At 32.8% G+C, this 27,317-nt stretch overlaps 1 protein-coding gene and 1 long non-coding RNA gene across 2 annotated transcripts; both read right to left on the reverse strand.

The window, feature by feature from the left end:
* Window positions 1-14,032: 14,032 nt before the first annotated feature.
* Window positions 14,033-16,191, reverse strand: LOC140179722 (uncharacterized). The gene is made up of 2 exons (XR_011873544.1): window positions 15,119-16,191; window positions 14,033-14,411 (listed from the first exon to the last, which is right to left on the reverse strand). It is a non-coding gene; the product is annotated as an uncharacterized lncRNA (long non-coding RNA).
* Window positions 16,192-24,234: 8,043 nt separating this feature from the next.
* Window positions 24,235-26,335, reverse strand: LOC112754075 (protein CUP-SHAPED COTYLEDON 3). The gene is made up of 2 exons (XM_025801669.3): window positions 25,870-26,335; window positions 24,235-25,059 (listed from the first exon to the last, which is right to left on the reverse strand). Exons 1-2 carry the CDS (start codon window positions 26,146-26,148, stop codon window positions 24,661-24,663), a joined length of 678 nt encoding a protein of 225 aa, XP_025657454.1. The 5' UTR covers window positions 26,149-26,335; the 3' UTR covers window positions 24,235-24,660.
* Between the last annotated feature and the right edge of the window lie 982 nt (window positions 26,336-27,317).

Raw genomic sequence — 27,317 nt, forward strand, 5'->3', positions numbered from 1 at the left:
GAGGTGGGTTGCGACCAGCATCTGAAAAATACGACAAAAATATGGTATGAGAGCCGGAGGTTCTCAGTATGGTAACAGTGTCCAGTGATGTAGGATATAAGACCCCGGCACGCCAAAGGTAATCCTAGACTTCATATCCATCACAAGATTCAATCTTAAGGCATACTAGAACAATAAAGCATAATCATATAAATCGTAACATAAATAAACAGGGTACTCTATCTTAGGGGATTTCTATTCTAACCAAACACCGCTGTCCCACAGCCTTCACCAACCTATCTTCCAAGCGATCCCATCGCCACCGCCTTCCGAACCTCCTCAATCCCAGTAGAAATCACAATTAATTACAATGCAAGTAAAACACAAGTAGAAGCATACAAGGCAAGTAATTTAAGTAAGTAAATAGGCATGTTATTCGATTAGGCATACAATTACAAGTCGGCAAAGCAAACAAAAAGATAGAAAATGCACATGATGAATGCCTGTCTTACTGGCTGTGATATCACATTGTCGGTTCAGCTGCCAACCCGACACATCCCCATGGAGATGTCGCCCTTCAGAATCATCATTTGGGAACCCCCGAGATATGGTGCTCGGATCACCGTCCAAGATTTTGTGCCTGCACACTCTATTGATCCGAAGGGATGTGAGTGGGATACTCTTGCCTCAGACCTCACATCTCAACGTAAGCGGGATTAACCACCGTCCTTACGCCGCCGCCGCTACCTTGACAGACGGGATTAACCACCGTTCCTGTGGGACGCATAGCGTCTCATAATCTCAGTATAAAATAGTAGTTCAGTGGTTTTTCAGAAAACATTTTCAATACATCAATGATTCATCATTGCACATTCGAGTCCTCGACTCATCTCAACCACTGTCACATTAACATTTTCATTCCGAGTCCTCGACTCATCTCACTACTGTCAATTCACATTTCCATTCCGAACTCAACAGTTCATCAGTTCTCATCTCATATACCAATCATTCTTTACACGCCATCAAACCCATCCTCAATACACCCGAAACCTAAGCCTCCGTTTGCTAATTTTTCATAATAATATCAACTAAAACTCTTAAGTTATTTCCCATGTTCTCATACTCAAAATTAAGCCCAAAAGTATTAAAATGGTGTCATAGAAGCTTACAATCTTGTTGGGAAGGTGAAATAGTTGAAAACAAAGTTTAAGTTTAAGAAACAGGGCGTGTGCGTATGCATAGGGGTGTGCGTGCGCACGCCCAAAGAGATTTTTAAAATGTGTGCGTACGCACAGAGGTATGCGTACGCATAGGTACCAAATTTTGCAAGGTGTGTTCGCTCGCACAAGGTGTGCTAGCGCCCTCAACAGACTCCCCTTCCCAACTTGTGCATGCGCACAGGTTGTAAATCCTCATTGGGTATGTGCACGCACCAGTTGTGCTAGCGCTGTAAACAGAAAGCCCTTCCCTGCCTGTGCGTACGCACAGGTTTAAAATTTCGCAAGGTTTTGCCTGCGCACATACCAGAAATCACAAAATTCTGCAACTTTGCAAAAATTTCAGATTTTGATACCAATCTTTGAATGATCATAACTTCCTCTACAAAAATCTAAATTTTACAAACTTTATATCGATTTGAAGAGTTTTCAATAAGCTTTAATTTCAAATAAATTTCAACCAATTTTGAAAACTGAGATATAAGTTATGATCAAACAAAGTTCACCAAAAGTTAACTTTTACCAAAATTTCACAATTTACCAATTTCCTCATTTTCATAACTCAAACCAACCAAAACCAAATAAAACCTTTCCAAACTCCATTTTCCATCAAAGTCTACCTTTATAACATATTACACCATTCTCAACCATCAAACCTCAAATATATGACACCAAAGTCAATCCTCCACCAACACATTCACCAAAAATCATCTTACCACTATCAATTCTCATCATCAACCTCATTCATGTTTTATATCAATATCCAGCAACAATATACAATCATTCAAAGTCATCAAGAATCATTCCTCAACATCATTATTTCTCAACATTACAATATCAATTCAACATACATTACCAATCAACCATCATCAACAACCACATAAATCCAAACCTTTCCTATGGGTCACTAGCCTAAGTGTCCATGAATATTATATACTACATAGAGAAAACCGAAATCATATCTTGGCCGATTCCCTATATGAACCAAAACCCCAAATTGAGCTCAACTCAAGCTTTCCACCACAAGCAAGCTTCCAATCACTCCAACAAGCTCCAAAGGCTTCCAAACTCACAATAATCAAGCTATAATACACATAAATCATCACTAATCAACCTAGGACTCAAATTAATCATAATCTCACAAGGTTTCAAGAGACCTTACCTTACCCAACAATTTTGGATGTCAAATCCAATGCTAACCAAAGGTTAAAGTGTACCTAAACACCCAAAATCACAAACTTAATCAAAAGTCCTAGATTTTCAAAATTTTGAAGAGAAGAACTGAGAAGATTTCATTGTTACCTCACCCATTTCTTGGATGGGCTTTGTAGAACTCTTCACAAGGAACGCGTAGCCGCAAACGGTACCGCGATCGGAGCTCTATAGCTCAAGATATGAGCTCGTGAAGATGGTGATAATAGTGTTTTCTTCTTCCTCTTCACTCTTTTGTTTTCTGCTGAGTGTGGGTGTTTATAAGAGTGAAAAGGGTTCACTTAAGTGTTTACATATGTTGGGCTTGGGCCCAACTTGGGCCCGGTCTAATCCATTAGCGTTTTTATCCCGTTTGGCCCAACTTCGGGCCAAATCTTTAAAATTAACGCCCAGTTTTCGACTTCTAATATTTTTTTAAGATTTTTTACTGTTTTCACTTTTTCTCGCGTAGTACTAGGCAGACTTAAACTGGTTCAACCAGTTCGCGATTTTTCACGATTTTTCGCAAAAAACACATTTTCTTACTCAGAAAAACATACTGAGTCCAAAAATCACATTTAAATCCTCAAATTCTCATTCTAAATTTTCGGACTCTATTTTGGGCAATATTAATTACGTAATTAAACGATTAATTAAGCTCAGTTTTTACATACACTACTGGCTAACTCTATGAATATTAATCATATTGGGCTCAGAATAAATACCTTGGTTTGCCTTCTACAGTCTCTAAATCGAAAAAAAAAAGCTTCTTTTAGTATGATCAAAGAGAAGGTTCGTAAAAGAATCCAATGGTGGAATCGCAATCTTCTATCATCAGGTGGTAGACATGTATTGCTTAAGGTAGTGGGAGAAGCTATTCCTATTTATACATTGTCTTGCTTCAAGTTGCCTGATGGTTTAATTTCGGAAATTCACTCTCAACTTTCTCAGTTCTGGTGGAGACAAAAAGGTTCTGAAAGGCGGATGGCTTGGATTAGCTGGGACACTATGACTCGCCCACGAAGAGAATGAGGACTTGGATTTAAAGATCTCAGAATCCAAAATCTGGCGCTTTTAGAGAAACAGTTTTGGCGGCTCGTAACACAGCCTACTTCCCTATTATCCAAAATCCTAAGAGGTAAATACTTTAGCAATGGTAATGCTATAACAGCAGAAATTGGAGTCTTACCTTCTTGGGGATGGAGGAGTATACTGGAAGGATGAAAGATTATTGAAAAAGGTCTTAATTGGGCTGTGGGTACTAGAGAGAATATCCGAACATTTGAGGATCCTTGGCTGCCTCCTCCGTATCCTTTAATGATTTCTGACATGCCAAATAGACAGGCTATTTCTGAGTTGGTTTCAAGAGTTAAAGATCTAATTACTGAAGATAGGAATTGGAATCAAAATCTCATTCAAGAATTATTTCCCCAAGACGTTGCAAACAGGATTTTGTCAGTTAAAATTCAGTAGAGTAGGGACAAATTACAATGGGATTTGAACAAATCCAAGCAATATGATACAGTTTCAGGTTACAGAATTGGCTATTTATTTTACTATCTACCTTTGGAGCTTTGCCCTAATTATATGCAGCAGAAAAAGTCATGGATTGATCTATGGAAGTTGAACCTACCTCACAAAATTAAGCTATTTATCTGGAAAGCTCTCCATGGCTGGCTTCTGGTGCTTGCTCAGATTCATCACCGCATCCCATCTATATCACCAATATGCCCCTGCTGTCATGAAGCAATAGAAACAGTCACTCATTGTTTGACCGATTGTTTCCCCCTTAGAGTCCTAACGACTGTTGGACATGGTGGACTGCATCAACAGAGATGCTTAACCTGTTGAAGAATGCTGATCGTAATCCTCAATTGCTTGCCATCATTTGCTGGAACTGCTGGAAAGCTCGCAACCAGTTGATTTTTGAAGGTTCTACTTCAATGTCGTCTGCCATTCTAGCAAGCTCTATCAAGTTGTTCCGTGAAATCCAAATAACTCCCAGTTTAGGTCGTCTTCTCCATGAGGGAAACTCTTAGTTTCATTCAATTTGATTTATCATTCTTCCTTCTTTAAGATTTTTCTTCGTTTTTCGACCACGCACCGTTAGATGAATACCTTCAGTGTAGTGTTTTGGGAAAATCCCCACCTTTTATTATGTTGTCGTGCTTTTGGACATCTTTGCATTTTATTTTTCAATAATTAATGAAATATAACCTACTATATTTGGAAAAAAAATATTGGATGAAAATAAAACTTAAGATGTATGTGGATGAGAAAAAAAATAAAAGGAGCAACATCAAATTTTTTAAAATAAAAAAAGAGAAATGCTATTCATCCCTTAAAATATAATTTTTTAAACGGTATTTAAATTTAATCATTTAATTATAATAATTTTTTAATTACTAATCTTTTTATTTTTTAGACAACTATATTTATTGGGATTTAGTTTAACTTTTATATCTCTTAAGTTTCTCATATTTTTAAACTTTTTAACTATCAAGTTTTTATTAGTTATTTTATCTTAGAATAATAGAATGTTAAAAACACTTTTTTTTTTTAAAAAAATATCCCAAACCAATTAAACATAAAGCTCTATCTTCTTATATGCACTTGGCTTTATAAAATTTTCTTTTTATTTATTTATTTTTTCGTTAAATATTGTTAGGTGCACATCTAAAATAATAAATAATCAATAAAGTATTTTTAAAACACATCCGAAAATACATATAATATAACTTTTTTTAGTAAAATTAAGTAAACACATTACATCTAAAATAACAAATAACAAACCAAATATTTTTTAAATACATCTAAAATTATAAAAAAATTATAAAAAGATAGATATTATCAAGCGTAAAGATAAATGTTACTATATTTATTTAGTTATGATAGTTTCAAAATCATTTTTATAAGAATGAAGCTTTCTCCTTCAAATACAAACAGACACATAAATTTAAAAAGATAGATTTTTTTTATCACAAGAGGCCGGAAAAGCGTTATTTATAGTTTTTTAGTGGTGTCTTTTGAAAAAAGTGATTTGATTTATGGTATAATTTTTCATTATATTCAAGACACATCCAAAATAATAAATAATAAATAAAGGGATAAGTACTGTTTTGGTACTTAAGGTTTAGGGTCAAAATCAAATTCGTCCCCAACGTTATTTTGGATTTAAAATCATCATTGACGTTTCATTTGGTATTAAAATCATCCTTTTGACTTTTTGCGGACAAAAATAGCTTCCACAACCACCACCTTTACCACCACTACCACCTCTCTTACTCCCACCAAATACCAATAATCAGATTCAAGAACACAATATTCAACTCCAACAATAACACATTATTCAAATTTAGAAACGACAACATCAAATTCAACAACAAAATCTACACAGAAGCATGATCAGAATCAGAAGCACAACAACAATAAAATAAAAAAAATAACAAATCAAAATCAGAATCAGAAGCAGATGGAGAAACAGAAGCAGACACAGAAGCAGATGCAGAAGCAGAATCAGAAGCCAAAGCATAATCGGTGAGGTGCAGCAGCGAGGAGCAGCGACGAGGATGTGAAGTGGCAGAGCTCGCGTCTCCTCTCTCCCTCGCGAGCTCTCTCTCTCTCTCTGGTTCTGATTCCCGACGGTGACGGCGGCTCCAAGCTTTGCCGGTGCTGTCTCCCCTTTTTCCTCTTCTTCTTTTCCCTCATCTTCTCTTCCCCCTTCCCCCTCTTCCTTCCCCCAGTGTTCTTTCCTTCTTTTTTTTTTAATTTTATAAATTTTTTTATTAGGGCTAATTTAGTAATAAAATTAAAAATTTTATTAAAAATAACGATTTTAGTACCAAAAAGTTGGGGATGATTTTAAATCCAAAATAATATTGGGGACAAATTTGATTTTGACTCTAAACCTTAGGGACCAAAACAGTACTTATCCCATAAATAAAATATTTTTAAAATAAATTCAAAAATATATATAATATAAATTTCTTTGGTAAAATTAAATAAACACATCTAAAATAACAAATAAAAAACTAAATATTTTATAAACACATCTAAAATTATCAAAAATCATAAAAAAAATGGATGTGAAGATATATAGTAGTTATTATGTTTATTTAGCTATGATAGCCTCAAAGTCATTCTTACAAGAATGAAGCTTTCTCACTCAAATACAAATAAAAACATATATTAGAAAGACATAATCTTTTACTAGAGGAGACAGAAAAGACAAAGAGCGCGTTATACATCCAAACACCGGCAGAGGATCGGAGCGCCGTGAAGATGGAAGGAGCATGGGACGGAGGAAGAGTATGAGACGTTGCAGATCTAGATTTTACGAGTGGTTAAAAGGTTTAATAGAGTGAAATATGTGTTTTGAGATATTTAAGGAGGGGGGTTTGGATGTGTTAGGATTTAGAAGATTTAAAATTGAATTGTTGAATTTAGTTTTACTCAAACTGATAAATTTGTATTTTAAATTAAAAATCATTAAATCTATTTGAATGTATTTGTTTTAATTTTTTTTAAATTAGTTTAATAAAAGGCTGTTTAAATAATAAATTTAAAGAATACTTAGCCGTACTGTTAGAGAAATTGGATTAGGGATTAGGATTAGATTTAAAAGGGTAAAATTGAAAAAGAAAATATTAGATTAGGGTTAACTGTTAAAAAATTGACAATAAGGATAAAATTGAAACTTTTTTAAACATTAAAAATAAAATTGAATCAAATTAAATATTGAGAATAATTTTAAAAATTTTTAAAAATTAGGAACATAAATCATACTTTACCTTCTAAAAAAATATCAAGTAATTAAGTTTTTGAAGAACTATAATATTAAACTTTAAGTCGCCAAAAAATTATAATGTTAGCCATTTTTTCTTTCTATTAATCTTTTATCATATTTTATTATCAATTTACAAGTCCTATTAGAGTTGAGATTAAGTAACCTTAATTCTACCTTACAAGACTAATAGTGGCGACAACCTTCCAAACAGTGCAAGATTTCTTCTCCCTTTTATCGCATATATTTTGATCTTCAAATAATTATCAAATAAGAACTTATTAAATATGCTTATATATATGACATCGAAATCCAGTATTACATGCATGCGTGCATGCATACATTAAAAGAAGATATGGCAATAACCACAAAATATGCTTACCGTATCGTAGAGTATTAAAGGCCTAATTAGGCGTCTATTTCATGTGACTCTTAAGAAAATGATGCTGGAATTGATATAAGATTCCCTTTGAATGAAAGAGGAAGAAAAGGAAGTGGTGGGTAGGGGGTGCAGAGTAGCTAATTATTAGGACTCAAAGTTTCAGTAATTGATCAAGCTTTTGAAATATATTAACACATGGTTCAAAAATATCTGTGTCATTCTTTGATCAATTTTATTTGATGAAGACATTTGACCTACCTATAATTCACGTGTCTCTGGTATTAGTTGTTGTGTGTACATGAAAGGTTTAATTAATTAATCAATATATTTAGCATGCCTAAGCCTAACAACTAACGACTCACGACAATAATCTTTCAATTTATTTGATGATGACTACGACATAAGAGGAAACATATGAGCAGTATTGAAGCAATTTGTAATTATAAGGTTTAGAGGTTCATTATCTATATATATCAATGATATGTTTTTGTTCCTTTTTATAGGATATTTGTAATAAGGATAGTAAAACATGCATATGTTTGGATCTTATGCTATATATGCCATACCATGAACTTGAATAATTATTATCCTGCTTAGCTTAGCTTTGCTTGTCCATCAAAGTTTTTTTAACCAATTTATTAAAGATATAATTATTTTTGAATTTTGTTCCATAATCTATATACTTCGGATAGATAAGGTTGTTATACCTCAAATTTTTTTTTTAACATTTTTAAAATAAATAACGATCCACTACAAAAACGCTCCCCCTCCAAAATATCTCGGACTCATCCCAAAGATCGAAGATAGCAGTGAGAGTTCGATTACCCTTAGTAATAATAAATAGACGCATGAGCTGAACAAAAGGGATAGATCGAGAACACAACTGACAACTCTAGTACTTTCGTTTCTGTTTTACACTTTAATAAATATATTATTGACTTGGACATCAGAGTCTTTTTTGCAGGTTTCACGACCGTGCTCGAGCTCCAAGGATTACCCAGTTTTATTGTTCAAGAAGTGCGGAAGCATTCAACCTCCAGCAGCAACGAGCTATAACTCGGAGTATTCTTGACAGAACATTTGGTGCGCACCGTAGGACCCGAAAATCTAACGTCACCCCACAATCCTTTTTTCCTTTGTTTGTTTCGTCTCCTTTTTGCAGGATCCAAAGCATGGCCAACGATTCATTGCCACAACTTCCTCCCACTCATGCTGAATTAGTACCTATGAATGCTACCCTCCAAAGAGTGAGAAAGATGTCCGAACTCCTTGCGGGCCAAATAGATAGGGAGGAAGGTGACAGAAAGAATGCGAGCAAGGAGAACCCTGAGGACGAGCATCACTCTGAGACAAACATGGTGATGGAGGTTACCTCCCCGAATTCCACAAAGAAAAGAACAAATCCTTTTTCTGTAGAGATAATGAACTTCCAGATGTCGAAGAATTTTACACTCCCAACCACGTTGAAATCACATGAGGGTTCTGGTGAGCCTAAAATACACGTTACTAAATTTGAATCTATGATATTTCTAAATGGCGCTTCTGACCCGATTTTATGTCATTCTTTTTCGACTTTTTTGGACAGAGCTGCTTTATTATGATTTTCTGGTCTCCTTGCATTGCAGATTCAATTTCTAGTTTTGACGAGTTTGCCGATCTGTTTGTCAACCATTTTGCTGCCTCGAAGATCTACGTTCATGACTCTGATTTTTTCAGCACTATCAAACAAGGTCAGTAAGAAAGCCTAAAGGACTACATGACAAGATTTGCCACAGTTGCAATAAAAATTTCCAATCTCAGTCCAGACGTACACTTACATACATTGAAGAGTGGCTTACGTCCAGGAAGATTCCAAAAGACTATTGCAATAACCAAACCTAAAACATTCGCGAGTTCAGGGACAAAGCATTAGGATAGATAGAAATTGAAGAATTGAGAGAAGCTAGGAAAGCCGAAAAACAAACACCCCAAAAAGAAGAGGATAGATAGGGAAGACCAAGCCAGACGAGAGAACAAAAGAAACCTTTTAGATTGACGCTGAAGTTTGATTCCTACACAAAGTTTAACACAAAGAGGAAGACATAATAAAGAAAATTCTCCACACTAACCTCATAAAACCACCTAGAAAAGCAATTACTTATCAAGACCAGAAATATGTGGATAAAAGTAAACATTGTGCATTCCATCAGAAGTTCGATCACACCACTGACGAATCTGTCGTAGCCAAGGACTTATTAGAAATATTGGCAAGACAGGGGCTGCTAGATAAATATCTCAATAGTAGAAGTAAAAAAGAAATGTTGAGTCTGACAACAGACCAATGAAATTACAACTCAACACCTAAAGATAAAGGAGCTTGACATGCCCCACCCGAACTTCCCACATCAAGGGGAGTTATTAACTATATCTTGGGAGGTTTTCTAGGAGGAGGAATCATCAGCAAGGTCAAAAAATGAAGTTATTGAACCATGCTGACCATGGAAGGATCTTAAAAGATGCAACAAGTCTCACTCCCCACAGAACACATTTCTTTCGATGCATCTGACTTCAAGACCCAATGCCCGAACTTAGACGACCCTGTTGTGATCTCAGTAAACATAGGAGACCTAACAATCAGAAAAGTTTTACTTGATCCAGGGAGTAGTGCTAATGTTTTGTTCTACCTAACTTTTCAAAAAATGCAACTCAGCAAAAAAGCTCTACAACCTTCAATTGGAGAATCAGTAGGCTTCTCTGGAGAAACGATACCCGTGACATGTTACGTATGGTTAAGAACAACACTAGGGGAGCAACCATGCTCAAAAATCCTAGATATTCAATTTCTAGTAGTTGATTGTGCCAGTCCTTATAATAATATTTTGGGATGACCATCCCTTAACTTTTTTGGAGCTATTGTTTCTACAGTTTACTTGTGCATAAAGTTTCATGGACAGGATAACATTGTCCCAACAGTGCATGTTGACCATAAGGACACACGACAATGCTATAATGTAGGCTTGAAATTGAGACCAAGACCACTGTGAACAAAAATCATTCAACGGGTTAACTCTGTCTACAACATAGAGGACACCCCGGCCCTGGCCGAACTGGATCCCTGAGATAACATCTCCAGCCGACCTACCCCAACAGACGAACTAAGTAAGGTTCAACTCACCGAACTCAAACACCAATACATTAACATTGGATATGCTTTTTCTGCAGAAAACGAGCAAAACATCACCAAGTTGAACAGATCAAACGCTGACCTTTTCGCATGAACATACACTAGCGAATATTCCTGGAATCAACCCAAATAACATATGCCATAAACTTGTAATCAACCCTAATGTCCGATCAGTGCGTCAAAAAAAGCAAAACTTAGGAACAAAATGAAGAGACGCAGTTATAGAAGAAACTCAAAAATTGCTTGATGCAAGATTCATTTGAAAAATTAGATTTTCATCATGGTTGGCAAATGTGGTAATGGTAAAAAGAGTTCAGGAAAATGGCGCATGTGCGTGGACTTTATCGACTTGAATAAAACATGTCCCAAGGGCTGATATCTATTGCTGAGCATTGATAAATTGGTAGATAGCACCTCAGACTTTGAGGTGTTAAGCTTTATGGACGCTAACTTCGGCTATAATAAGATACTAATGCATCCAGAAAATTAAGACAAGACTGCATTCATAACTGACCATGGTAATTTTTGTTATGAGGTAATGTCCTTTGAACTTAAAAATGCAAATGCTACATATCAAAGGCTGATGGACAAGGTCTTCAAAGACCAAGTTGGTCAGATTATCAAAGTTTACATTGATGACATGGTAGAAAAGCAAGCTCGGAAGAAGATCACCAAGCCGATCTCCATGAAGTTTTTTAGCAACTTCGGAAATATAATATGAGGCTAAATCCAGAAAATTGTGCATTCGGAGTGAACGGCAGAAAATTCCTCAGTTTTATGCTAACACATCGAGGAATAGAGGCGAATCCTGACAAATGTCAAGCCGTCATATAGATGCAATCAACTCGAACAATTAAAAAAGTACAACAACTCACTGGCCGCCTAGCATCCCTGTCAAGATTTTTGCCCGCGGCCGCTGCAAGGTCATATCACTTCTTTAATAGCCTTAAAAAGGCTAAAGAATTCACATGGATCGAAAGTGCGAGCAAGCATTCACTAAATTCAAAAATTTTCTCAACTCGTCACTTGTTCTCCACAAACCCCAACACGGTAAACCTCTTTACTTATATCTTTCAATTTCAGCTCAGCAGTTAGTTTTGTACTTGTCACGAAAACAGGTAAAGAACAAGATCCAATTTATTTTGTCAACAAGGTGCTACAAGACCCAACTAGCATTTGCCTTGATAATCATAGCTCGACCATTGCGGCATTACTTCCAGAATCATCAAATTATAGTTCGGACAAGCCAACTATTGGGTCAAATACTAGCACGACCAGATCTAGCAAGTAGACTCACTAAGTGGTCGGTCAAACTTTCAGAGTTTGACATCTCCTATCAATCACGAGGATCATTGAAAGCTCAAATACTGGCCAACTTTATATCCGAATTTACCACTACATAAAGAATGCTCCCAGAGTGGGAGCTATACGTAGACGGAGCCTCCAACGAGGAAGAATGCAGAGCTAGAATCCTACTCAAGGACAACAACGGTGTGTACACCGAGGAATCTGTCTGTTTTTATTCCAGACAAGCAACAATCAGTCTGAATATGAAGCTCTGTTGGCCAGACTACGACTTGAAAAAGAGGTAAACATTAAAAATTTGAAGGTATACTACTATTTCCTTCTCGTCGTCCAACAGGTAAGCAGTCATTTCCAGGCACGAGATCCCCTCTTAGAACGATATATGAATATAGTAAAAGATCTTATACAATATTTCTAATATTTTGAAATATCACATATACCTAGAGACCAAAATAGCAGAGCAAATATCTTATCTATGTTGGCTACTTCCAGAACACATGATTCCACAAACATTTTATCACAACTAACTCTTAATGAGCCAAGCATATATAACAAAGTTGTTTTAAGTGCATCACAGAAAATAGATTGGAGAAGCCCATACATAAAATATTTGAGAGCTGGAGATATACCCTCTAATGAACAACCAAAGTTGTTCAGGAAGAAAGCGAGTTATTATACCATTATGGGAAATGACTTGTATAAACGAGAATTCTCCAAACTATTGCTCAAGTGCCTCGGACCCTCAAAAGCAGATTTGGCAATGACCGAAATCCATGAAGGTATCTGCGGCACACATATAGGAGGCTGAAGCCTAGCTTCAAAGCTCTTATGAGCTAGATACTATTGGCCAACGTTAAGAAGGGATTGCATGGACAAGGTACAGCGATGCGACAATTGCCAAAAATGTGCGCCTATTATTCATAGCCTAGCCGAGCTGTTGCATTCTTCCGAGCTCGGATGGCCTTTTCACAAATGGGGGATTGATATTCTCGGACCATTTCCAGTGTCGGCAGGCCAGGTAAAGTTTTTGTTGGTAGCAATATATTATTTTACAAAATGGATAGAAGTACAACCTCTCACAAAAGTAACTTCTGATAAGGTATGCTCTTTTATATGGAAATTTCTCATATGTAGACATGGTTTGCCTAGGGAAATTATTTCCGACAATGGTCGGTAGTTTACTAATAGAAAGATTGTATCCTTTTTAACGAACCTTTGCATCAAACACCATTTTTCCTCTGTATAGCACCCGCAAAGAAACGGGCTTGCAGAGGCAGCTAACAAAATTATTTTGCAGGCTTTAAGAAAAAATTAATAGATGCCAAAGGATGTAGGGCTGGAATTTTTCTCAAAATCTTGTGGAGTTATAACATAACACCACAATCATCAACTATAGAAACGCGTTCCGGCTAGTATACGGTGCAGACTCAATGATGCTAGTAGAGATCTCCCAAGGATCACTACGATCTGAGATCTTGAATGACACGACCAATACAAAAGCACGATTAACCGAGCTCGACACACTAGATGAAGAACATGACTTAGCCAAGCTTCAACAACAATCTATGCAACTTTTCATACAACAAAAGTTTAACAAGAAAGTTCGGCCAAGAGTACTACAACAAGGAGACCTAGTACTTTAAAATTTTGAAGAAGTTCGAAAACCTCCAAGACATAGAACATTGGCTGGAACCTGAGAAGGCCTTTTTAGAATGTCAAAGGTTCATGGGAAAAGAGCCTATTTCTTAGAGACACTGGCTGGAACTGAGTTACCCAACACCTAGAACATATCCTCTTTGAAGTTATATTGTAGTTAATTTTTTTGTAAACGACGAGATTGAGAGGTACCTTTTTTCTGATCACGAGGTTTTTTCACACAATGGATTTTACTCGGATAGGTTTAAACGAGGCTGATCACCTTGCGTCTTCCACAGCTGAAGGTCTTATCAATTAAAACTATGCCATTTTCGCATTATCAACTTCATAAAAACCAACACATCAAAAGCTGGAAATCGCATTGAAATAATCAAAATAGATATCATCTAAACATCTAACATTTTTCAACCCCGACGTCACAAGTCGATCTCAATTCAACAAACAAAAAACCGATATTCAAAAGGTCGGTCATAGTCCAAACATTAACAAAGTTCAAACAGAAGTTTCAAAATAAAACAATACAAATTCAAGGAGCTAGAGGTCTTTATCAACCGGAGCAGCATTTTCATCCTCCACTTCGCCAACCTTGTCCTCGACGAGTTCACCATTAACAACGATCTTTGTAACATAAGCTTGCCGATGTCAAACTCGGGAGCAAAAGAAGCCACTTGGCTCATAACCCGATCAAAATCCGCAGAAAACATCTCTAATACATCGTTCTCCAACTCATGAATCCTGGATGCATAGTTGTCAGAACCAAATCGGTGATCGAACCGATCAAGCTACTGGTTCACTGGTTTATTGGTTCAACCAATAAATCATTGGTTGAACCGGTAAAATCGGTCTTACGTAAATAAAAAATATAAAATAGTTAAAAATTTAAAATTAAAACTTGAAATATATATCTTCACTAATATTGTATAAAGAATCAAGTCTCAAATTCTAAAAATAACTAATATAAAAAAACATAAAATTTATCAGTAATACAACAATAGTATCTTAATTTGACACAATAAAAGTAACAATTAATTCACAAAGCCTATCATCTAACTATAATATCAGTAGATTTTAACGCTAACATTAAAACACATAACCTTAATCACAATACTAGCATTGAAATAGATCAAGCAGATTAATAAATTTTTAATGAAATTTATATTTATATTAATAATGGTAAATAATTAAAATATAATTAATTTGAAAATAGAGAATACGAAATTAAATTAAATTAGATATTTATAAAATTATGTAATTGAATGTATACTATATAATTAATATTTGTCACACTTAATGTTAGGAAGCATAATGGTTGAGTGGCAAGTGGGAGTTGTTGATGCAACTATCTACAAATAAATGATCACATTAGACTACACAAAAAATAGACGACCAATAAAAAAGCAAACAAAGTCAAATAAAATTTACTTGCATATACTTCATTATACCTTCTTTACTAACTAGTTTCACCATCCTCACATCACTAGCATACTGGGCAACCTTATCAGAAAGCTCTGTTATTAGAAACTGCTCACTCCACAAGGATTGTGCGTTCACCTCCTCAATGAAGCCATGTAACTTTTTCTGCTTTTCAAAAACATGCTTGCCACCAGTGCCAGCATCCAATTCCTCCTCGAAAAGAATCTCTAAAGACTTCTCAGACTCAAGCATTTTCCTTTTAGGCGATGGAATAGGCCGAGCGCTTGATTGAGCGGCATCAGCGCCTGTTTCCTTAATCACCCCAGAGACACCACCATCTTTGTCACTCTTTTTTTTTCTGGACCAAAAACAATTGTAACCGAGAAGTAGTCAAGTTTGGAACTCTTTTGCCTACAGAACAAACAAATATACAATGTCAAAACAAAATAAACTATGCAGCAAAATTCTCAAAACCATTCAGTTACCTATATAGGCCCCAAAAGCCTCCTTATCTGTTTCCAATTTCAAAAGTTCATAAATGGACAACACCTAGCTTCTAATATTTGCATCGGCTCTGAAAACTAATAAAGAGGAAATTTTTCAACTAACTCATCATCTAGGTAAAAAGGGTATTCGGTTTCTGATGACCGAAACTTTACAAACATAGCTTTAAAATTGTTGAATGAAGATTTATATAAAACAAAAAATGAACTACTAGGGTAGCTACTGAGGTTGACCCAGAGACTTTTTCACACACTTTTATATTGAAATAGTGAGAAAAAGATGTTTAGTGAGGGAGGAAACTCAAGAAACTTCATCAAACACTCATAGGCTCGTAAAAAAGCCCATGAAATTGGATGCAGTTGAGAAGGGGCGCAGTTGAGCTACGTCAAAACATTGCACTCAAATTCTGAAAATAGAAACTTCAAATGTAACACCGTCAGACAAGGGGTATACAAATAGAAGTACGCCCAGTCTCTTCTCCTCTCAATGCTATATAGGGAAGCAGCTCCACGTCAACAGTTGAACCATCTTTAACCAACCTTGTAGAATTAAGTTCATGCAAAGACTCAGCAATACTATAAGCCGAAGCACGATGCTTTATAGCAACATGCACCCAATTGTATATGTCTTCTTTTTTAACCTCCATCACCTTATCTCTTGCCATCACCAAAAGAAACGAAAGAAAAAGACAAAGAACTACTAACCTTTTGAAGTCATGTCCTTTTCAGCTTCAAACAAAGTCCAGTAGACAATTTGTCTCTTTCCAAAGCGAAAACAGTAATAAAAAAACAAATAACACCACTCCACGATCTCCCATTAAACTAACGGTTGGATTAGAAAAATTTTTACTTATCATGGTGATGGGTGGTGGTGATCTTCTCAAAATAACTGTACAAGAATTTATTACGAGCTCCACACCCTTTTTGAATTCCAAAAAGTAAAACAAAACCAAGCTTGCCCTTGCTTACCGAAACGACACGCGTTGAGCTTAAGGCTTAGAAGATAAAACACTAATCCGAGATATAAATATATTATTGACTTGGACGTTGGAGTCGCTTTTGCAAGTTCCACGACCGCGCTTGAGTTCCGAGGATTACCCAGCTTTACTGTCGAAGAAGTGCAGAAGCATTCAATCTCCAATAACGACGAGCTATAACTCGGAGTATTCTTGACAGAACAGGTTTTTTTTATAAATTTAAAGTTTTAGAAGAAATGATATCATAATATGATATTAGAATTTCTACAATCTAAAGATTTAGAGTTCAATTTTTATTGATAAGAAAAAAGAACTTCAACATAAGACTAATAATAAGAGAAAGAAAGCTTATGAAAAAATCATGCAAACAAAAAAAATTCTTGCATAAAGAGACATGTTAAAAATATAATCATTCATGTTATTCTTCTTATCAATTTAAATTTTTGAAAAAATTGTATCATAACACAAGTGAATAAATTCAGCTAATGATGTGAAAAAATTACAATAATGTACATGTGCATCTGATTGATATAGTATATTAAAAATAAAATACTTATGATAATTATTATAGGAGTTGAGAGTAAAGAGGTTAGTTAGTTATAGATTCCATTCTTGATAATTACTGATGCTTGTGTCTCAAGTTTTCCTATAGTTACAAAAAACTCCTCTGCAGCAAATGAAATATCCCCAACACCAATTATTCTTAATGTTGAGCAATCTGAAGCATCACCTATCCATGCTCAATTACAAGATGAATCTTTATCTCAATTACCATAGATCAATCATGAGACTCAAGAATATCCTCAACCAATTTCTATTAGTGAAATTGAAATTTTCTCCTGCCACCATCTATAAATAATCATCTAATGATTACAAGATCAAAGACTGGCATATAAAAACCAAAAACTTACACTATTTTCATGCTAATTGATTTATACCAGGATACACCAAGAACTGTAACACAAGCTCTTAATACACTACATTAGAGGTTTGCCATGGACGAAGAAAATAAGGTCCTTGTTGCAAATAGGTGTATGCAATCAAAAGAAACAGAAAGGAGAGATCATGAAGTATAAATCCAAACTTGTAGATAAAGGATATCACTAAAAGGAAGGAGTTGATTATGAAGAAATTTGTAGTCTAGTAATTTGACCATATACTCTAAGGATTATGTTGACTATTTCTCTAACAAATGGATGGACTCTTTGACAATTTGACTTCAACAATACTTTTCTAAATGGAAAGTTTGAGGAACAAATTTACATGCAACAACAACATGGCTATGAGAGTAAGAACACTAATAAGACTTGCAAGCTTAATAGAGCTTTTATGAGTTAAAACATGCTTCTAGAGCCTGGTTCTTAACTCTAAAGACAATCCTTTTTAAGCTTGGTTTTTAAAACATCATGTCAGATGCATCTCTCTTTATTAAACATAAATCAAATTCTGTAACCTATCTTTTTGTGCATGTAGATGATATAGTTATTACAAGGAATAATCAATTTGAAATTAAGAAAACCACAAAATTGAACAATATTTTTCCGTTGAAAAACTTAGGAAAATTGAATTTCTTCCTTGATATTGAGATCAAGTACTTGGATGATGGATCTGTATTACTCACACACACAAAAAAAAATATGTAGAAAATATTCTAAAGAAATCGGGGATGGCATCCACAAAGCCAAAGCTAATGCTAACACCAATGTTCACATCCTTGAAGCTGCACAAACATGACTTAGAACCTTGTGAAGATCCAAAATTATATTGATTGAACATGACTTAGAACCTTGTGAAGATCCAAAATTATATTGATTGGTAGATCGAGCTCTTCAATACCTTACAACTACCGGACTAGACTTGTCCTGTGCTGTTAACAAGGCCTCTTAATGCAGCACGTGACGCTCTGTCACGCGCACGCGTCAACCATGTGTACGCGTCGCTGGACTTTTCACTGACCACGCGTAGGCGTCAGCCACGCGTGCGCGTCGTGTGTCTGTTGCTCCGGTCACGCGTACGCGTAGCCTATGCGTGCGCGTAATTCATGCATGATCCAACCGTAGAATAATGAAAGGTTGTAAAATGCATACTAAGATATATAAAAGGTACATTGGGACAAGGATTAGTGTTCTCTAAAAATAGTGACTTTAGACTTATTGATTTTGCAGATGCAGATTGAAGGGTTGATTTAGATGATAGGAGAAGCATCGCTGGCTATTGTATTTTATTTGGGAGCTAATTTAGTGGCTTTGAAGTCACAAAAGCATAGCAAAGTAAGCAGGAGTAGCACTGAGATTGAGTACAGATGGATTGCTTCAGCACAAGCAGAGGTGATGGCAATACAATAGTTATTGGCAACAAATCCCATTTTTCATAGTAAGCGTAAGCACATAGAGCTGGATATACATTTTATTAGAAAATTGGTGAATCAAAGAAAGCTATTTGTAGTGCATATACCAGCACAAGATTAGGTTGCAGATCTTTTTACAAAATCAGTGTCACTAAGATTGTTTGACAAGTTTCACAGCAAACTTAAAATGAGTAATTCAACTTTCCTAAGTTTGAGAGGGGCGGGAGACATTAGAGGAGTTGAGAATAAAGAGGTTAGTTAGTTATAGTTAATTATAGATTCAATTCTTAAAAATCTTGTGGGTATCTGTTTGTTAGAGTTTGTTATTAGTAGTTTTTATTCTCTCAATTTTACTGTCATACTTCTGTCTAGTTAAGAGCATGATTTTTATTGTTCATATACATCAATAATATAATCTTCTTTCATATTTTCACTTTGTTATGCTTTCAAGTTTTTTTTCAATAATAATCTTAACTAATTTCTTATTTATTAAATAATTAGATACATTTAATAATAACAATGATTTTATATACATATACATCATATCAAAAGCATCTTCCAAATAATAATATATATTAACCGCTAATTATATTTAAATCCAAGTTGTATGTAATGTACAAATATAGCTGTTGTGATCAATTAGACTCTAACAATGATTAATTGAGAAAATCTATTTAATTTGATTGAGGAAATGTAAGAACCTCTTGTAAATTGAGAGCATTATCATTTAAGTAATATAAACACTTTAAAATCAATACATAGGAGTAAGGTGGAAACCGAACAAGTTTCATTCTTAATAAATCAGATTTATAATAAAATTTATTGACCCAAATTATTAGTCTATTTTAAATTTTGTTAAAAGGTTTGATAATTTTAAAAAGATTTAATTATTCTGTTGGTCCTTATAGTTTTATTAAATTTGTAATTAAGTCTTTATATTTTTTTTTAATTGGGTCCCTGCATTACTTTTAATTTTGTAATTAGGTCATTTTTATATCAAAAATATTAAAATTAACAGAATATTTCTTTAAAAAAATATGTGATCAAAGATCTAATTATATTCTTAATTCTTGATACCTTCAATTTGCGGAATAAATATTTTTTATTAAAGTTAACTTTGCTATTTTTTACCTAGGAACGATCTAATTACAAAATTAAAATTAATGTAAAGACTTAATTGAAAATTTGATAAAATTATAGGGATCAACAAAATAATTAAATCTTTTAAAAATAAATAAATAAGCAAGCAAAAGAAAAAAGATTAAAGGCATTGAAAAATATAAATAGTCTAGTGATAAAAATACTTAAATATTGCAAATGATATAAGTTTAAACCTTCATTTTTACACTTTTAATTTGTATAATAAAATTCTCTATGTATATATGAGTTTGTTTGAGTGAGTTTTTTTTAAAAAAAATATTTTTTTTAAGTGTTACTTTTAAAATATTTTTAAAAGGTAAAAATAATTTAATATTTAGATATTTATATAAAAATATTTTTTGTTTATCAATTATATTTGAGTACAACGATATAAAAATATTTTTGTTTATTTGTTACGGTAAAACATTTTTTTAAAGTAAAAATGAATTTTTTTAAAAACAAAAAAGATGAGAATTGTGTTTTCTTCTAAAAAATATTCTTTAAATTTTTCTAGTGTTTATTTTTATTTAAAAAAATTTGCTAAACACATTAATTTTTTTTTTTAAAAATATTTTTTGTTAAAAGCATCTTTCTCTTACTATTTAATAACACCCAAATACACCCTATATTTTCAAAGTTTAGGTCTGATAGGCTAAATAAATTATTTGGTAAGTCTAGATTTGGTCTACATATTAACCTAAATACGTACAGGCGCTAAACTGCAAGTGTTTGGTAGATCACTTGGCCTACATATTAATCCACCGCTTTATAGGAGACAATATTACTGATTTAGCTAATTGAGTTCATTCAATAGTGAACCTAAATTACCCTAATCCAATACATAAGCTTAATGCACGAATTGAAAAGAAAGAGTGAAGCCATGGGGTTAGTGGTTTATTTTAGTTAATAATTATAATCTAAGCTACTGGAACAACAAATTAAGCCTTAGTTGTAATAGTTTTTTTTTTTTTGAACAAGAGAACTCAACATAATACAGTGGAGCGACAACCAAAGCTGAAATCAAGATAACAAAGGAAAATAAAAACAAAGGAAATTAAACTATTTTTGGTGTCATCTCCGTCATTGCCATCAACAACAAAAGGGATCCAAACTACTCCACTCTCTATAACTGCTCAAAGATCTTTAAAACACCTCTTCTGGACCACCTTCTTTGGAGTTAAAAATCCGCATGTTCCTCTCTAACCAAACATTCCAAATAACTACGAAGAAGCATATTATCCATTTGTTTCGCTCCTCCTTACTGTTTCCAACGCCTGTCCAACTCTCGAAGTGTTCTTTTAGTGAGCCCAGGAAAGACCACAATCTCCCGAAATCAGAAAGCCATCGACACCACACCTGCCAAGTAAACTCACAACCCAAAAACAAATGGTGAATATGTTCAACATCTCTATTACATAACACACAAATGTTGTCACCATGACTAATTATTCCAAATCTAGGTAGTCTTTCTTTAGTATTTACTCTTCCTATTAAAACAAACCAGATAAATAATGTGAACAATAGACTCTAGAATTGACTTAATAAAGTAAAAAAAATATTTGACTCCCAAATTACCTCCTAAATTTTAACATTAGGATAATCATCTGTACACTTAGTAAATTGAACATCCAACCATTGTTAACTGTGCATAAATAAATCGAATCAAAAGAAATAACTATCCAATTAAAAATAATCAATATAATCATCTGCATACCTATTAAATTGAACAACTAATATATTCATTGTTCACATTATTTAATATTTTCATTATCTACCGATACTTTTCCTATTAATAATTATATAGTTTCCTTTTTTGGAGTTTTAACCAATGCTTATAATATGATCCGTGCTCCTAGTGGATTGAGTAAAATTCAGAAATTGGGAGAATTTGCAAGATAACGCATCCATCAATGATTAAGAGATTGCTTTATTTATGTGAGTCTAACGTTCATGAACTTCAATCAACAACCTCACAAGTGGACAACCTAAGATGTTTATATTAATTATTATTAGACAGTGTGTTATTTCATCCATCTACTCATCATGACAATAAAACCAAACTAACATACAAATAATAAAGAAATTAAACAAAATAAGATATAATATATGGACGACATAAATTCTCTAATTTGTCATCCTTTTAAATACTCAGAAATTGACACACATATATACTTACATGATATTACGGACGATGCTAGCTCTTATCAAATAAAGCAGGAAAATTTTAGACTTCATTCAAAAGTTAATTATATTGCTCAAACGATGTTTTGGAATATGATTGCATAACATATCAGCTTTTACTCTTGCAAAATTGTTATTTTTTTCTGTTTTATTCTCTGTACTTTTCTAGCTTCTTTAATGTTATAAGGTGAAAACTCCATTTTGTCAGGAAATTAATAAGTAAAATTTTAAATTAATCTCTAAAAAATTTTAAATTAGATATTTTAGTCGTTAAATATCGCGTTTAGAAAATAATAGAATACGCTTGCAAGAATAAAACTTAAAGTAAAAAATTGATGGAATTTCTATGCGAGAGACTGAGCATGTGATTTAATTCGACGCAAAGTAAAAAACCTTACTAAAACTTGACACACCGCGAATTCTTTTGAAAGAGATAGATGGATGATTTTTTTTTTTTTTCGTTTTACAAAAAGCCTATACAACAGGCTATTAGCGGGATATATTCTTTTGTCATATAACTCTTATTCTATAATAATAGTTCTCAAGAATTATTTTTATCAAATAAATTGATTCTTTCGTCACTTTTAATCAAATTTTAATATGCATATATATTTGATAAATAATTTTTTAATAAATTTTATTATAAAATAATTAATTTTCAAAAATATCACTATAAGATAAGTAGCTCTTTTTTTAAAATGACAAAAGGATCAATCTTTTTAACTTTAAAAACTTTTAAAAAATAAAAATTTGTTAAAAATTAAAATATCCGATTTAATTTTTTAAAGATCAATTTAGAGGTATATTCGGGCATTAACATTTTTCTGTTAACAAATTAAAATAGCGGATAGATAAAGATTAAGAGGGAAAAAAACATTTATAAGAAAAGAGAAACGGACGTTGAATGTTGGCTAAAAGACATTTATTAATTAATATTAATTTGTAAAGTCTGTTTGTTTATGTAATTGCATTTTAGTTTTGTTTTTATTTTGAACGTCAAATTTAACCATTTATTGAAATAAAATAAAATAAATTTCTGATCTTAGTATATACTTAGATTAGGACAAAATGAGACATGTGAACATTTATATAATAACCGTATCAACATTTAACAAAAAGATAAAAGAAACCAAAAGAAGTTAAAATATTTTTTAAATAAAAAATATTTAAAAAATATTTTTAATATTTTTATTTTTATTATTAAAAATTTATTAAATATATTAAAAATTAAAAAAAATATTTTTCATTAAAAAAAATCACACCAATCAAACTTTAAGACTCAACTTTTATGGAACCTAAGATCTTATCTAAGCTTTTAAAGTAAAACCAGTTACTTAATTTGTGTATCATTTAGCAAGTTTTTTTTGTTGATATAGGTACATTTTTTTACGCAAAGATCTCTTTTGCACTTTATATTAAATTTAAGGATTTTTCATATTTATCGTTATTGATCAATAAATTGCTGCGTAAACAAGCAGAATTTAAATTCTAATACTTACTTGAACAAATAAGTGAGTTGACCATTAAAAAAATAATTTATTTTTGAGATATATAATTTGCAAGAATTTAAAACCCTCACAACTTCAATAAAAACCACTGCGAATCATTTCAGTTAGAAAACCGCTTCAATGTCTAAAAAACTACTGCAAATAGCGGAGGGCTAGACACCGCCACAAATTTCCTAATGTAACTTCGGTTTCACAAAATCCAGCATACTTAAATTCCAGGAACTGTGTCATTTGGCCATTTAGCATTTTTTTTTTTTTTTACGATGAATGTTATAAACTATCTAAATACTTTATCCATGAGAGATGTGAGATTTATAATATTTGAACTATAAATATTTTACATAATTCATTTTTCTTTTTATTTTTAAATTCATACTGAAACAATTATATTTTTTTTTTGGAATAATATTAAATATTAAATTTTAAATTTTTGTTATAAAATTTTGCTATTATATTATAAAATTATTTATACAAAAAAACTTTAAACTGTTAGATAGAATCTGACTATACATATAATAAGTGTAACAGTCAATAATTTTTAACTGGGATACATACATTATCAGAAAAATAAAGAAAGGGTTAATTTTAAGGAGAAGAAGGATATGATATATGGCATCTGCATGCTACACCAAAATAAGAAAATTATAAAGAGCCTAATTAATCCAATACGTACACTTACATACACTACTAATTACACAATGAGCATATATATGAATAATATATTACATATCACAACTCCAACCTTGGAACAGCTAACCCAATCTATCACGTGACTTGGCCACTCGAAGCCACACACACACCATAATCGATACATACAACAACGAATTCTTCACACTTTCCATATACATACATAAATAGAATAATATGCATATTTACAAATAATACAATAATACACCTAATTAGTATCTTAGCTTCTTATAGCAATGCAATATTATTATTATTGTTGTTGTTACGATTATTATTATTGTCGACCTGGAAGTCTGATGAGGGCACACCACCATCTTCAAGATCCATGTGATCCCATATGAAGCCATATCCATCATAACCCTTGGGACTAATTTGAGTAACACTGCTATTATTATTATTGGCGTTATTTGTTTGACTATCATCCCTTGATGATGAGAAGTGATGAAGGAAATTATTCATGGCATGATAAGTGTTATTATGGTTGTTGATGGGGTTCAAATGATGGGTTGATACCAATGCCATAGGGTTTGATGATTGATGATGTGTGGAAATGGAATCATACATGATAAGTTTGGCACTGTTTTCTTCTTTGCTTTTGTGGAACACTCTACACAACACCCAATCTTCCTGTGTAATCAAACAAATAGAATTTTAGGGGAACAAAATAATATATATTGTAAAATGTGAAACCCAAACACACGCTTGCTTAAAGACCCTTTAACCTCACACCAAAAATATAATACACACATACACATACACGCCAAATAAACAAACCCTATATATAATATATGAAACCTTTTCCCTTGCTCTACTCACTTTTTTATTTACCCTTCACAACTTTTCCTAATAAAATTAAACTAGTCTTTTCATTTAAAAAGAAAAAAAAACTTAAAGGCGTATTTGGTTTTGTTTTGTTTTTGTTTTATTTTTAATATTTTGTGAAAAAAAAATGAAACAATGAAATTCGAATTTGGATCCTCTAAATTTTAAATTTTCACTTTAGAGGATATATAAAGTGTGATTTCTCATCATTTATTTTATAGGTGGGACTAAGAAAAAATATGAGAGAGAAACTATTCAAAAATGAGAGATTATATTTATACTGTATCTTCTAAGTGAAATTCAAAATTTAGAGGATCCAAATTCATAAAATTTTGTTATTTTGCCAAACATACCCTAAATTAAACCATTCATGCCTAACATTTAAACAGTTAGTTACAAACCGATGAATACTAAGCAAAACCATTTTGATTAAGAATATATATATGGATGAGTCAACAACATAATGGTTTTGTGATGGTGTGTATGAACTTAAAAATTTGCACTAGAGTTAATAATGATGATGAAGTTTTGTCACGGGATGCAAGTAATTAAGAAGAAAAAGAAATATAATGATGATGAAAGTGGAAGTTTGAAAAGAGAGAAAAAGAAAAGTACCTTAGGGGGCATGTGTGGGGTCTCCAAGCGAAACTCATGCATGATCCAGCCAGTTTTGATGCCATTGGGAGCTCTGTTCCGGTAGAACACCAGAGTCTTGCGCATCCCTACAACCTCTTGTGTCAGTGGATCCTGCACCGTTCGATCCTTCCCCGTTGCTTTCCAATAACCACTTGTCGTCGCTCTGTTCGTTCTGAACCCCGTCGCATATTTCCGGTCTCTGAAGCTGAAGAAGTACCATTCATTTGCGTTTAGCTTTGCCACCTCTGCATACCACATCCATCCATATATTTCATTACTCCATTCTTCTCTATACCCAAATTATCTCTTCATTTTCGATACTTGTTTAATAGCTTTCTCAAAATTGTTATACATATATCTTCTTCTATCAATTTAAACTTTTAAGAGAAATAATATATCATGATATAATTTTAGAGTTTTTATTATAACTTAATGTTGAAAGAAAACATTCAGTATAAGGATAAGGAAAAAAAAAGACAAATTATGCAAGAAATTCACGCAAACAAAAAAAAAAGCCTCTTTTATAATGGATTAATTTTTTTTTATTCAACAATTATTGAATTTTAGATTTTTCAATCATAGAAGCTCTGATACCATAATAGAAGAATATATGTATCTTTTATCAATTTAAAATTTTGGAAAAAGTGATATTATGAAAGAACTAATCTAATCATTAATTAATAAATATTAAATTAATTTATATGATTAAATTTCCAAATCTTTAACGACTAAGGGTTAGTTTTATTAAAGAAATCCTAATCCAAAAATCCTAAAATAATATAACAATAATTAGGTGTTGTGTGGAATCAGCATCATGTGTCAACTAGGTCGTGAATGACATGATATTTTCAAGTTTCCAATCTCAGCAGACAAAGGTGACAAGAGAAATAGTGGTACATGACATACACCAACACAGTGTTTGGAAGTTTCAAGGTTGCTATTTCTGTAAATACGTGACCTTTTTTATCCTCTCCCTTGTTTTCACCCTCTTTTCACATATTTCATAATGTTGTGCATGAATCATCATAATATATAATCAGAGAGATGAGGGCTGATTAATTATTCTACGCAAGAAAGATCAAGTATGTCTTTTCATGTGTAAAGTTAGATTTTCTTAACATTTCTTGAGGGAACATTTAATTACTAATTATATATTTATGAGTGCTAAAGAGTCAAAATCATGAAGATAGCGAATCATGCACAAGAAAGGTAAATGAGACATTTATACACGTATGTATGTTAGTGTGTATATATATACATATAATAATTAACTGAATTATCTTTATAATTAATCATCTCTATATATATATTTTGGTTGCTTAATAAGAATGTATTGCTTTGTCAACTTTGTTATAATTAAATAATAATATAATTACCATGTTTATATATGTTGTAAAATTAAAAATTAAAGGGACGACGTTATACCT

The sequence above is a fragment of the Arachis hypogaea genome, chromosome 16 (genome assembly GCF_003086295.3).
Source record: "Arachis hypogaea cultivar Tifrunner chromosome 16, arahy.Tifrunner.gnm2.J5K5, whole genome shotgun sequence".
Classification (NCBI taxonomy): Eukaryota; Viridiplantae; Streptophyta; class Magnoliopsida; order Fabales; family Fabaceae; genus Arachis; species Arachis hypogaea.